The 15,138-nt window shown below is 39.2% G+C and overlaps 1 protein-coding gene across 1 annotated transcript in view; it reads right to left on the bottom strand.

Annotated features, from left to right (window-relative positions):
• The window catches only part of PLXDC1 (plexin domain containing 1), a 76,045-nt gene extending 62,117 nt beyond the window's left edge, over window positions 1–13,928 (bottom strand). The window contains exons 1-2 of the mRNA XM_029283007.1: window positions 13,671–13,928; window positions 13,271–13,586 (exon numbers count right to left, since the gene is read on the bottom strand). Coding sequence (XP_029138840.1) covers window positions 13,271–13,586; window positions 13,671–13,928 — 574 coding nt within the window. The remainder of the gene's footprint in view (window positions 1–13,270; window positions 13,587–13,670) is intronic.
• Window positions 13,929–15,138: the final 1,210 nt, after the last annotated feature.

The following is a 15,138-nucleotide window of genomic DNA, read 5'->3' on the forward strand; positions in this document are numbered from 1 at the left end:
TTCCGAAATTTTTGGCTTGTGCCTGCAGCATGCCACCTCTCGGGGTTCCAAACCCCATCCTCAAGGTGGGCCCTGGTGATCTTAATGGGCCAGGCCTGCGCGAGGGGTGAATCGCGCAGGGCCAATAGGACTGTCCTTGGGTATATTAAAATGTCCACAGTCAAAGGAGGAGGGAAGGGGGGGAGGGCAAAGATGTCCAAAGATATGATGCAAAAAGGTGCTATCCATTCCAATCTCTCTCTCTCTCTCTCTCTCTCTCTCTCTCTCTCTCTCTCTCTCTCTCTCTCTCTCTCTCTCTCTCTCTTTGTGTGTGTGTGTGTGTGTATGTGTATTAAATGTTGCCTGAAAGCCAACCTGTTATTATAGTTTGGAAAATTTTATGCTCTGTCCAACTGCAATGTCCATTATGCCTAGCCAACATATTTGGAAGATCATGAAGTTTCTTGCTATTGATCAATAGCAAGAAACTTCGTGACATCACCACGATCTATCCCACCAACCATTTAAACTAAATGGTTTGATGCTAAAATGTGGCAAGCGGCTATCGGAAAGTGGGCTTTTTTTTTGGGTGGCCCTTGATTTTGGAATGTCTTGCAAAGTGTGATGTGCTGATGCACAAACAACCTTACTGTCTCTGCCAAGCCAGCCCATGTTCATTTCTTCTGTCCTGTTAATCCTGTTGTGGTTTTTAATTTTGTTATGGCTTTTTAAAATTCTTCCATTGTTTCAATATTTGTCTACTTATTTTCAGTTTGTTGTATGTTTGCATGCTGCATGTTTGTAAAAAAACAACTCAATTTATAGTTTTATTGTTTATTGTTTTTAAGTATAAATGTAATTGTAAAATTGCCTTGAGATTTATTTTAATGGGAAGAAGCACAGAACTGCTTTAATTAAATAAAAATAATTGTTAATCTCTTCATCCCCATAGGTATCTTTCCATGGATTTTGAGACAGACTTCTTTCTTGTGTTTTAAAAGTAGTTTCACAATAATGATTTTTTGTAACAGGAAATGAGAAGAATTGCTTCATTTTTTTAATTGACATTAGTTTTTATCATAGAAAACACTATTCATGATTCTGAGCTTTTACACAGTTTTTTCAGATATTTAAAGGGCTTCCTATAATTTATTTAACTGTGCTTTTTGTTAAGCCTTTGCAAGATTTCTCTTGTCGTCACAGATAAAGGGATCAAGTACCACAGGGAGTGGCAAACCTACCGGGTTTATGGCAATGCCAAGATTAGGATGGCAAATCTTCAATATTAGAAGGCAGTTATTTGATTCTCTGATTCCAGAGGGTATCTGGTTGTGGGTTCCTGAAGAATTCAAATGTCAAGTTGGTGAAAATATGCAAGTTATCTCTAAAATAATAATAATAATAATAATAATAATAATAATAATAATAATAATAATAATAATAATAATAATAATAATAATAATAATAATAATAATAATAATAATAATAATAATAATAATAATAATAAAGTTGGAAGGGACCTAGGAGGTCATCAAGTCCAACCCTATACCAGGGGTAGGCAACCTCGGCTATGCTGACTCAGGAATTCTGGGAGTTGAAGTCCATGAGTCATAAAAGAGCCGAGGTTGCCTACCCCTGCCCTATACCAATTCAGACAAATGGCTGTCCAGTCTCTTAAAAACTTCCATGTTGAAGCATTCACAACTTCTGGAGGCAGGTTGTTCCACTGATTAATTGTTCTAACTATCAGAAAATGTCTCCTTAGTTCTAGGTTGCTTCTCTCTTTGATTAATTTCTATCCATTGCTTCTTGTCCTGCTTTCAGATGCTTTGGAGAATAGCTTGACTCCCTCCTCTTTGTTCCAACCCCTGAGATATTGGAACACTGCTATCATGTCACCCCTCGTCCTTCTCTTCGTTAAACGAGACATATCCAATTCCAGCAACCGTTCCTTATATGTTTTAGCCTCCAATCCCCTGATCATCTTTGTTACTCTTCTCTGTACTCTCTCTAGAGTCTCAACATCTTTTTTACATCGTGGTGATCAAAACTGGATGCAGTATTCCAAGTGTGGCCTTACCAAGGCGTTGTAAAGTGGTATTAACACTTCACGTGATCTTGATTCTATCCCTCTGTTAATGCAGCCTAGCACTGTGTTGGCTTTTTTGGCAGCTGCAGCACACTGCTGGCTCATATCTGTTGCTGAGGACTTTAACTCCATTGCTGTTAAATATTCACCTTCGGTTAAAGAGAATAACAGAATAACAGAGTTGGAAGGGATCTTGGCGGTCTTTTAGTCCAACCCCCTGCTCAAATAGGAGATCTATACCTTTCTGACAAATGACTGTCCAATCTCTTCATAAAAACGTCCAGTGTTGGAGCACCCACAACTTCTGGAAGCAAGTTATTCCACTGATTAATTGTTCTGGTGGGAAATTTTTCCTTAGTTCTAGGTTGCGTCTCCCCTTGATTAGCTTCCATCCATTGCTTCTTGTCCTGCTTTCAGGTGCCTTGGAGAATAGATTGACCCTCTCTTCTTTGTGGAACCTTCTTAGATATTGAAACACTCTATCATGTTACCCCTTCTTTTCATTAAACTAGACATACCCTATGGAGAAGATGAAGGCTATGTCACGGAGAGGAGAAAGAAATTGTAAGGGCAGGCTTGTAGCACAACTAGATACAGAAGAAATGTTGTCTAGGCTCATCCTGACACACACACCCCACTACAGCATAAACATGTTCTGTAACCCCTTTTGAGCCATATTCTCATGATGTAGCCTTTGTCTCATCCTCAGCCCATGGATGAGACACATTGAACTTGACTCCATGTGCTTTCTTCCTCTCTTCTTTCAACATAGCTTTTGCTGTAGACTTGCTCTAATATACTGTAGTTCATCCATGATGTAGTTGAAAACAACTTTATAGCTCAGGAAAAATGTCTCTTGTATGGTGCTGCACTACAATTGATTTGAAAAGAAATCAAATGCCAGCTAGAAAAAGGACTAAAAAAACCTACCAATTTTGGGAAATAGAATATGCTCATATAGGGCACAGCTTTTAGAAGCATTGTAGCTTAGAAAAATCATCAACTAAGGGTAAGAATTATTATATTACATACGCATGCCATAGAAAACATGGATAGAAATTTCCCATTGTTAATATTATTAAAATGTTGGGGGGAGGGGTCAATGAAATTAAGTGCAAGGAGATTTGGGACCATCAAAAGAGAAGTGCTTTTTAGTAAATTTACTGTCATGGGATTTGATGAGGTCTTAAGGAATTCACATATTTCCTATTTCTAGATTAATCTTTTTCCAAAAATTTCAAGATTGCACAAATGTTTTTATTTTCATAACAATCAAAATTGCTCCTACTAATGTAGAAGGCAGCATCAGTTTAGACTACAGAAATCTGGACTTCTAAGAAAGAGATAGAAGACTGAAGATAGCTCCATAAAAAGCAGACTTGGTGACCACAGTGGAATGAAGAGGTAGTGACTGAGCCAGCTTTTTGATAATTCCTCTCTGGACAAGTAGAGGATTGGAGGTCACCTATAAGCACTCCAGACAGCTGCTCTCACAAGGAGACTCTTTGCTCTAGGAGATGAGGGAATAATCATCTTGTTCAAACAACAATCAACAACTTTGAAAGGACATTAGTTTACATATTTCTTTTTCTTATCATTTTTGGAAATTGCCTGTTAACTATTTCCCCATTACTAGAAAACATTGTATAGCACCAGTGAGTTTCCTTCAATCTTCAGTGAAAGAAGTACAAATTTAAGAACTTATTTTTTAATAAACAACAAATGGTTAAAACTTTGATTTTAAAAAATTACAAATGGACTAAAAGTACAGATAAATTTGACATAAAAATTTAAAATTAATTATAAAAAATTCTTTTCATAGGGAAATGTTACTGTTGTAATGAAAAATAACAATGATAAGATTCTAAAAATTGAAGCCCAGAGGGAATTAGAAAGAACTAAAGTTTACAAGGAAAACATTGAATGAAACACAGTGTTTAACACTGAACTTATTGAAGGATATTTTTGAATAATGGACCCAGAAGTTAATTTTAAAAATGTCTGCCTCTATAGATAGACTATGTTTATAAGATATTATGGATGAACAGAAATTTCTACCTCAAAACATCAAGACTTGAGTTGAAAGTGGATTTCTACAAGAATGACATGGAAAAAGATATTACATCCAGCCTACAAAAGTAACTGGCTGAATTACAAATAACAAACCAAGAGAGTGACCTGGATAATTTTCCTATATTGGATTTGCAAAAGGGGTGTTTTAAAGTTTTGAAAAAAATTGTGAAAAGGGACAAAGACAAAATAAAAAGAAACCAAATTTCATAACATAATAGTATTTGAAGGGAGTAAAGACTGAGATTTTTAGAAGTAAAGGGAAGGAATATAAAGTTGGTTTACTTAATCAAGCTTAAAATAGATATGTAAAATAGATATGGTAACCCTTAATGGGCTTTCACTGACATCAGAACTAAGATGACAGTATTATCAATTGTTTATAGATAAAAACTGGGTATGGTAAGAAGAGATCATTTTGTTGTATTTTAAGAAAAGGTGATAGGTTTCTAATTTATTTATACATTGTGATGAAGGTGGGAAGTCGGTTCTCTATATAGCTTTTTTCTTTTTGTTTACTATATTTCTATTTTTCCAATTTTTTCATTCTTACCTGTACCTTCTACACTTTATTCTTTTTTTCAATTTGTATTAGTTTTTATTGTTGTAATTATAATCTTTAATACATTTACTATAAAAATTAGATTAGAGAAATTCATGGAGGACTTGCTTAGAAATAGCTACTAGTCTAGGCCAAAAATCCAAAACATCATTCTCTAAATTTCTATTGCTTGAGGGGGAATATCATCTTATGTATTATATCATAACCATATTGTTAAACCTACAAATTAAATTTTGCGGTAATGCATAACTGGGTCTCTTAGACAGGAATTGAGCCTTATCATATCATATCAACTATGCCATTCTGGTGGCTATATTCTATATGCATCAGATTTGAGTTTTATGTTTTTTATGATTATCTGCCACAGGTAGAATACATTCTTGCAAGAATTTACCACTTGGCTAATTATTCAGCCAAATATTACATGCCAATCTTATTTGTTCCAATTCCTTCAAGGGGGATTCACGCCGTGATGATTTACACAAAATCTTTACAGTTTCCATTTAAATGAAGTGAAGAAATAGATGGACAAAATGAGGCCAGAACTTCAACTGGACAGACCAAGAAGAGGAAGTGAGAAGATACTTGTCAACTGTCACCTAGATCTCTAAATGAAAGCTTTTCAATACATCATCAATCATCCATCCCCATTCAAGACAATTAAGAGATGAAAATACAAACAAAGCAAATTTAGCAACACATAGACAGACTACTTCCTAATAGTAAAAGCGGTTTGATCATGGGATAAAGACTTTCTCAGAAAGTAGTAGGCTCTTATTTTTGGGAAATATATGAAGAGAACAGGCTGCATCTGTCAACTATATAGTTATATGTATAGGTGAACTATATAATTCAGGATGACCCAAATCTGCCCAAGTGTTTCAACTTGGTAACCTCATCCCAATACCACTGTGAGGCCCATGTAAGTTCCTTTCCCAAAGCCCTTCCCCCAGAGCATTCCTTCTTCTGGGCAGTAGCTGTTTTCCCCCAAGCAATCTCTGCCCCATCATCCCTTTGATAAAGGCATGAGATAGGCAGTGTTAATTCCAGACAGAAGCTCATGGGAGGCACTGTTCCCAAGGATGTTCAGGAACCAAATACTCAGTCCTTCAGGAATGTAAAGGATGGGTTAAGTCTACTTCTTTGCATTTTCTTGAAAGTGCCCCCTCCCCTTACAGCTCCTCCATAACAACATCTGAATGAAAGGCAAAGGGTGAGGCTTGGTCCTGATGCAATAAAATCATCTAGCTTTCAGAAGGAAGCCTGGTGATCACTCTGCCCTTGGGCAAGATCTGGTTTTCCACCTCTGCTGGAATTTCATCTTGTCTTTTAAAGTCTCTATTAAGCAAGAAGGGGATTCAGATAATCTCCAAAGTTTTTTCAAATTCTAAAATTTTAGGGTACTCAATATAGCTGTTCAACCATCTTGACTTAGTACATAAAAAAATAAAGATGTCCTTCTTATTGATATTCTTATATCATATATATCAATTTGATTCTTATCAATATAGTGCAAAATATTTTATAGCGTTTTAGTCTTATTGCTTATACACACTGAAGATAAGGTTTCCCTGTCAGTGAAAACTTACAACATAACCCTATTCTTAAGGTCTGAACCAATGGTAGGCAACTTGTGGCACTCCTGGTGCAGCCCAATGACAATTCCCAATATTCCTACAAAGCACAGCCAACCATGAGAGATTCTGGGAACAGTAGTTTAGCAATGTTGAAATGGCTGTGGGTTGCTTGACACTTTTCTAAAATAATTGTTTCTCCCTGTCTTCTGCAACTGATATTCATATCAGCTGCCTCCAGATGCGTTGAGTTCCCAAAATTCCTAGCCAACACATCTGGAGTACACCAAGTTAATAAAAGACTGATTCAGAAGAATTCTGTAGCTGACCTAACAATTTTATTTTGCCAAAACAGCCATTCCTTTTCCAGAGACATCATATTCTGTACCTTTAGCATTCATGCACTTTTGGGTGGGGAAAGGATGATCTTGGATTAGAAAAATGAAAACAAGCACAGTTGAGTCAAGTACCTTGTGAAACTTATGAACTATAGATAAGAACAAGAGACAGGATATGTTTCCAAGGCTTAAGTAGAAGGAAGGGCTTGTACTTTGCACAAAACTTTTTGACAGTAAGAGAAATTCATGAAGGGATGCAGTGACCTAAAAGGAAGAAATAATTGGCTCTCCCTCACTAGAGGTTTTCAAGCATAGGCTCGGTAGCCATCTTTTAAGAATATTCTACCTATGAATTTCCTGCACTGGGCTGGGGTTTGGATTAGATGGCCTTCAAGATCGCATCCAATTGTATGCTTTCTTATCATCCACAGTTCAGTTTTAAAGCCATTGAAATTAATTATTTTCCTAATTGTTATCATGTGCATAAACCCAAAGTTTGCTCAAGGCAAATGATAGATTATAATAAAATGAAACTGAAATATATAGCCACTTAATGTCACCTTGCACTGTGAGATAATTGGCATATAAAATTGATACAAACAAACAAATATACAGAAATAACCAGCCAAAATGGTACGTATGGCTTCTTCCCTAAAAACCTAAGAGATTGGAGACAAAATCTCTTCAAACGGAATGGATTCCATAACTTGGAAGTAAGATAGGAGAAGGCCCTCAGTTTCTATGCATGAGCTCACTCACATGAGCATCTCTCTACCCAATTCATCTTTACTTGGATTCATTGCATTTCATGTGGGAGCCTTGTTTAAAAATGAGACACAACACAACAACTGGGAAAGTAGATCAGTGATTTTGCGAGCCAATTAGCATAATACAAAATCAGCAACTCTGTTAAATACGTGGAACCAGTTTCTCACAAACTTGTGATCTAGAGAGAAGATTATATGAAGTGTATAACTACAGTTTGATGAATTAAGTTCACAAGGAACACGTGTTTGGATGTACGCTCAGTGCGTGCATTTGGGTGTGTAATATGATATATATTTTCATATATACACAAACTTAAACACAAACCATAAGCACAATAACTCAATTCACCCAATATTATGTCAGAAATTGACTGGCTGGTTTGTGATATAGTTCAAATATTACTTCTGGTTCATATGAACCCAGAAAGTTGGGTTAATTCCATACTAACAAACGTAAACAGTAACGAGAAGCACTATATGAATTGTCACCCACAATTGTTCACATTCACCAGATGTTTGTGCATTTGCATTGCCACAATGAATCATTCTTTTTCAATAGTCTTCCTTGCATTTGTAAGTGACTGGAGGGTTTTATGGACCAATACACTGGTGCACACAGAGATCCATATATATAATGTTGCCATTTGACAGGTATCTGTGCTTTTCTATAAAAATACCACTTAATTTTTATACATTTGGTGCCCCAGCAGAGTTACATGTGTATCTTACACACCAGTCTGCACTTTATTCCCATTGTTCTTTGGGCTGGCTCACACTTGATCCCTGTATGCACACCTGTCTTTACCTGTCCCTCCTTGCTGCTTCCTTTTCTCTTCATCTCATACCCCAATTTTGGTGAATGGGTACTTCTCGGAGCTGCCCTTCCTCAGGTTCGCTGGACAACAGGCACCTCCAACCCTCCGCCCGTTCCTCGTTCATTCTTTGCGCACTCGCCCCATGGAAGGTGCGGATGGTACCTGCTCCTTTCCTTTCCGGGAGGGACGATCCCACAGCCTCCTCCTGCAGAAGCCAGAGCAGCACCAGTGCTCCCCAGGAAAACTTCCGCGATTCGGGGTGCCCCATCACTCCACTGCACCACTTTTCCTTGGCACGAACTTTCTGGTGCGCCTGGCAAGCAGTTTCCACCCGGGCCGTCCCTCTCTCTCCTCTGCAGCCACCACCTCCGTTCGGCTGCCCACGGCGTGGGATGAGTGGCTCCCGGAAGATTCCTGCTCGGTGGCGGAAACTTGTCTGCTACAAAACCCAGCATTTGGAGGTTGCTGGTGCAGCACGGAACTGTCAAAGCTCAGCTGAGCGGAGGGCGGGGGGTGGGCGAGAGAGGCAGGAGCAAGGGGGCTGGGAAGGATGGAGAGAAACCGGGGAGCCGGCCTGCCCTCTGGTGGCCATTGGTAGAATTTAGTACAAGTACAATACAGTCTACAAAAGCGTGATGAGTGTTTTTCCTCATCCTGGCCTTATTTTGTAGATAAAGTAAAAAGTTACTTTGGTGGAGCTTCTCAACAACATGGGAGACTATTTGCAAACGTGGGATTCTAAACTTCCTAAAATTATGCAAACATTAGTGTTGGAAGAGATTTGGTAGGTGATAAATTCGAACCTTTTGATTAGAGTGGGAATCTATTATTTACCTATTGCTGATGTCTCCACCCTGTTTCTCTATAAAACCTCTAGTAAAGGAAACTTCACCAGTTCCAAAGAATTCATTTTTGAACAGCTGTTAGCATCAGGACATTTTTCTTCTGTTTGCTTAACAAAGGTAGGAATCTGCTGTGGTTAATGCATTTGTAAATAGCTGGAAAACTAAAGCATGGTCTCAGAAACAGAGGGGTGACTTGAATTTGAAACACTTGCGTAAAATCAAGATCAGTTATGAGGCCATATTATATCTTGTTATTGAAATACAACATAGAGCAGAACAAAAAAAAGATAAAATTGTTGCAAATTTTAAAGAAATGGTAGCTGTGGGACATTGGGAAGAACTATAGAGGGGGAAAATCAATAACATTTACACCAAGCCACAGTCTGAGGTAAAATTGATACAAAATGTTTTATAGATGGTATATAACTCCATCAGTGATTGCCAAAATGGGCAAATTAATTAGTAATAAATGTAGGAAATGCCATAACAAAGAAGGAACTCTATCACATGTGGTAATCATACCAAAAGACTCAAAGGTATTGGAAAGAAATACACCAAAACCACCAGAAAAATCTCGAAAATAAAATTTGAAATGAAAGTCTATTTACATTAGTCATATCCCAGAGAATACAAATGAAAAGCATCATAACTTATTAAGACATATGCTGATGGAGTCAAGAATTAACTGGGCACAACACTGGAAAAAGCAAATCTTGCTGACAATATAAGATTCAAATACTAAAATTGGAGATTATATGGCAATGGAAAAATTGGCTATATATCTACATAGCAGAACTCTAATCAAATTAAAACAGGAATGGTTCCCTTATAAATGTGTGAAATAGCAAGGTAAGTTAATCCACTTACAATATGGCTTTTGGAAAAAAAGGGTTTAAAAATAATTAAAATGGTCTAAACAGAAATAATAATATAAGTTTAAAATAAAGTATGAAAATAGTTAAGTGGCAGTAATTGTTTCAAATGGTTTTTTAAAAAATGTTTAAATTGTTGGTTTATTGTACACTGCCCAGATTCATATTTGTGAGATGGGCAGTCATATAGATTTGATAAATAAAGAAAAAGAAAGAAAAGAGGAAAAAAAGCTGCTTGAATGATTTTTCTTATAGTTGTCATTCCTCTCTTTCTCATTTTATATTTTTTTTTAAAAAAAATTGTTGTCATTGATATTAAATCACATCTTTTGAATTCTCACAGTGATATTTATCAGATGTTCAATTACTTCCTTGTACTTGTTTTCTGGAACATCTCTGAACAAATCTGCCCCATCTTCTGCATGGCAGCCATTTGGTACTTGAAAGCAATTTTCTTGACTTCCAACAGTTTTCTCCAGGCTAAAAAAAAAAATAATCAATACCTCCAACCATTCATCATTTGGATTTCATCTTCTTCATATATTTATTCTTCCAGACCCCATATTATCTTGCTTGTTGTCCTCTGGACAGGCTTCATTTTGTAAATGTCCTTCCTAAAATATGAAATTGTATGTAATATTGTAAATGTGATCAAATGTGTGCAGAATAGAAACACTGATTTATCTTTCTTGATATTTCTGTTTTTGAAATCTAGGCCAGGGGTCCCCAACCCCCCTGGAATGCAGCCCACTACCAGACCTATTCAGGGTGTGTGAGCACCAGGCTAGTGCTCAAGTGTGTGCGCAAGCTCCACTCAGGCTCCTCCAGCTGGACCACCAAGCCACAAAGGTTGGGGACCATTGATCTAGGGTCCTTCCTCCCTCCCTCCCTCCCTCCCTCCCTTCCTTCCTTTCTTCCTTCCTTCCTTCCTTCCTTTCTTCTACCATGCATTTTATACTTCTTGTTCATGTTCATCATTTGATCCATCAAGATATCAAATCCTTTGACTATGAACTATTCAGTATGGTTGCCCCATCCTGTACTCATATTTTAGATTTTCCTTACTCTCTTGTAAGACTTTGCATTTATCCCTATTGAAATTCATCTTGCTGGTTTCTATATTTTTCCATCTTCTCAGAATCCCTGTGAATTTTGATCCAGTCCTCAATCCTCTGTCCCTAACTTTTGTTATTTAAAAAGGTGATAATCATATTCTCTAATCCCTCACCCACTTTATTAATATGTTGATCAGAAAAGAGCCTACAATAGTGTTTTGGTACATCACTTGACAAGTCCAACAATGTGGTGCTATCGATGTACTTTTGTTGATTTTGATCACTAAATAAACTCTGTATTGATAGAATGGTAGCATAACCCAATCCATATTTTGCCACCTTCACTAGAATCTGGTTTTGTTGAAAACTTTGTTGAAGTCAAAGTAAATTATGTTCACCACATGGGCAGTTAAATGGGTCCTCCATCAAAAAAGGAGATTGAGCTGATTTGGATTTATTTATTTTTGATAAATTATGTTGGTTTCTGCCAAGCAACGCATTCCTTTCTAAATGCTCATAAACCAACTGCTTAATAATCTGTTCAAAAGTTTTGCCCTTTATTAGTATAAAGCTGACCTAGATCTTCACCATTGTCCAATTGTCTACCCTTTCCATTTTCCTCTTTTTACTGCTGACTTAATGAAAAAGGTCCTTTGTGGCATTTAACTTCCTTTGTGAGCCTAAGCTGCTTTTGGCTTTAGTTTTTCTAACTGTATTTCTGAAGGTATCAGCTGCTTACTGGTTTACTTCCTTGGTGATTCCTACCATGTAGCTAACCCTTTTATTCTTAGTCCAGTTGCAATTTTCCTGTGTATCCCCAATAATCTAATCTGCCTGCTCTATTTTTTTCCTATTTGGAGTGGTTTTTAGTTCTATTTTCAGAACTGATTTCTGAGTAGTTCCTAACCCTCAATTTCCTTTGTTCGAGTTTTATATCTATGGGATCCTTTTTAGCACTTCTTTAGTTTGTTGAAATTGGCCTTCCTAAATATCTGTGTATGTTCAACGTACTCATTTCTGTGTCTCCCATCCAAGTTGCAAATACATCAGATTTTGTTTCACTTTTAAGATTATTCATGATTGGCCAGACATTATCATGTGACCCAACAACTTTAAACTGACTTGCACTTAAAGGCTGTTTATTGCATAAAAGCAATGTCTAACTGAAACAGGCTAATTGGTTTTTATTCCAAAACATAAAACCAAAACCCAACAACATTCCCATAAGGGCTCCAAGAAGTTTTGTTCCCATAATATATTTGTTCTGTTTTTGAGAAAGAGGCATTGAGACAAAGCGCGGTTTCAAATAAGTCCTCCTTTATTCCAAACAGCAACAGAACAGCTTACAAAATGGTGCGGTTACTTTTATAGTCCCCTGCAAGGTACTTTGCTGGCCAATCGTTGCAAGGCTTTTTTTCCACCTTGCGCATGCGCGCAAAGCTGGAAATAGCCCCTCTGGTCCCGGGCATCCACGTGGTCTGCCTGGGCTAATCGTTGCAGCCTGTGTCTGCAGGCCCAGGACATAACACCCCTCCCCCCTTGGATAAAATGATAAGGCAAACTTATTATTTTAAATACTCCAACACTCCATTACATTGTTTACATTGCATATATACACAACAAGCTACAATCTTACTACCGCCATACTCCCCACTCCTCTTGATCTACATTTACTTAACCCAGACTACTAGGCCTGCCCCTGAACTGACAAGGACCTTACATAGTCCTGTAAGTGTTTTGGAGGACCTCTGGTCCGCCCTGATCTTCTCGGAGCCGGAGTTGGTGCCTGGCCTGCGAGCTCGCCTGCCAGGCTTGGCAGATCAGGACTTTGATGTCCCCTTGACTCAGGCGACCCCCCCAGCTGCTGACTGGCTGGATCCACTAAACCCAAGCCAGAGTTCCTTGGGGGGGTGGAATTCCCCAAGTCCACAAGGGACCCCTCTTGGGAACACTGTCCCTCGAGCCCAAGACCAGCAGCTGGAGTGGCCTGAGTAGCCAATTTGTCCCAATAGCCCCTTGCTCCAGTGTCTCTGCCGCATGTTCCAGAGTCAGGAGCCGCCTCCATGGCAAACCCCCTTTCTGGAGCAATAGCTGGAGCCTGTGAATGTCGGATAGACTCCCCTTCTGGAGCAATAATTGAAGCTTGTGAATGTCAGAGAGCCTGTGGTCCACAATCATAATTGTGGTCCTCCTCCCCCCCCAAGAGCAGAGCCAGGAGCGGAAGTGTTGCTGGGAAGCCTCCAGTGCAGTTGGTTAATGTGACGTCGGATCACACGACCATCCTCCAGGGTTGATGATGCTGACTGGGCCTTTCCTCCTTGAGGCCTTCTCTCCGAAGTCTGATGCAGCCGGTCCACTTCTGATTCTGGATCCTGTTCATAGTCTTCCTCCGTGACCGTCCTTGTTGGATGGTGACTGGAACTTGAGGGTGCTTGGCTAGCCGCAAGGCCTTTACAGCTCCGCCGGCTGCTTCTTCAGCTGCAATTTCCCTCAAGGCATCTTGGAACAAGAGGTCTTCCTTAGTGAAGAGCTTCTGCTGCAACTCACGACTTCGCAGGCCACAGACTAAACGATCTCTGAGCCTGTCTTCCAAGTCCTTGAACTCACAGGGCCTAGCTGCCTGTCGTAGGGCTGCAACGAATTCTACAGCAGACTCACCAGGCCTCTGGTCCCTCTGCTCGAACGTGTGTCGCCAGGCAATCACTGAGAGCTTGGGTTCGAAGTGCTCTCGAAGCATCCTCTTCAATTCAGTGTAGGCGATTGATTCCAGTGGTGCTGGGGCAACCAGATTCTCAGTGATATCGAACGTCTCTTGCCCACAGACACACAGCAAACTAGCAGCTTTGAGGCTGTTTTCCCGGATTTGATTTACCCGAAAGTAGTTCTCTACCCAGGCCACGTACGAACTCCAGCATTCTGGATGCGCTGTGTCAAACTCCGACAGCCGGCCTATCTTAGACATCATTGCAGTCCAGGAACTTCATCCACGCCTCTTGCTGCAAGGGTTGAGAAGGGGTCCCTTCTGCCAAGCTCACCTCCAGCGTTTCCGTACTGGCAGGCCAAGTCGTAATTACCGGATGCCGCGCTTCTCCGAGCTTCAGGCCTCCCGTGGTGAGTCAGCCTAGCTTCTTGTGTTGTTTCCCTTGCAGGCAATCCCACCTTTATTGCCAATGTTCTGTTTTCGAGAAAGAGGCATTGAGACGAAGCACGGTTTCAAACAAGTCCTCCTTTACTCCAAACAGCAACAGAACAGCTTACAAAATGGTGCGGTTACCTTTTATAGTCCCCTGCAAGGTACTTTGCTGCCCAATCGTTGCAAGGCTTTTTTTCCCACCTTGTGCATGCGCACAAGGCTGGAAACAGCCCCTCTGGTCCTGGGCATCCACGTGGTCTGCCTGGGCCAATCATTGCAGCCTGCGTCTGCAGGCCCAGGACATAACAATATTGAACCATAAATAATAAAACAAAGTTTTAGCTTAATGTGTAGCGTGACCTTGCCCATGTGATTAGTGAATTCAATGGCACCTAATCAATATTATCTGGCCTCAAAAAGCTAAGCAGGATTAGCCCTGCTTGGTACTTGGATGGGAAAGAACAAGATAAAATTATATACAAGTTGATCTAAACTCTGTTTGCTTCATGAATGCATCTGTACAGTTTTCTTAATAGCACTAGGGCGATTTCAGCCCAGTTATATTCTAAGAAGAAAAGACTAGAGGGAGTGCTATCAGGCTGTCCTGAACAACTGGAGAAGAGTTGGGATATAAATATAACAATAAAACAAAACAATACAGTAGTTTGCCATTGGCTTCTTGCAAGACACTTATTTTCCCTAAATTCCCTTGCTGATTTTCTTCAGCAAGGGAGGGAGATCTGCTGTAGCCAGTGATATTTTTCAGGCTTTTCCACACATTTGCTGGTTCATCTTTGCTGAGTGCTCGGTATGCAGTTTCTGTGCATACAGGTTGTTGTTAAATCATGGAGTTTTGCCATTGGGTGATTTTGCACAATATATTTCAATTGGCTACTGAATTAACCCATTATAAGGGTTTGTGCAATATGAGATATAAAACAAGACATGATTGGTTTCTTTCATATATTGAGTCATAACAAGCTAACCAAAGTGAAATCCAATCAAACTTTGCATGTTGTACAAACATAAATTCAGCCCC

This window comes from Protobothrops mucrosquamatus, unplaced genomic scaffold, assembly GCF_001527695.2.
Source record: "Protobothrops mucrosquamatus isolate PMUCROS unplaced genomic scaffold, P.Mucros_1.0 scaffold7, whole genome shotgun sequence".
Taxonomy (NCBI): domain Eukaryota; kingdom Metazoa; phylum Chordata; class Lepidosauria; order Squamata; family Viperidae; genus Protobothrops; species Protobothrops mucrosquamatus.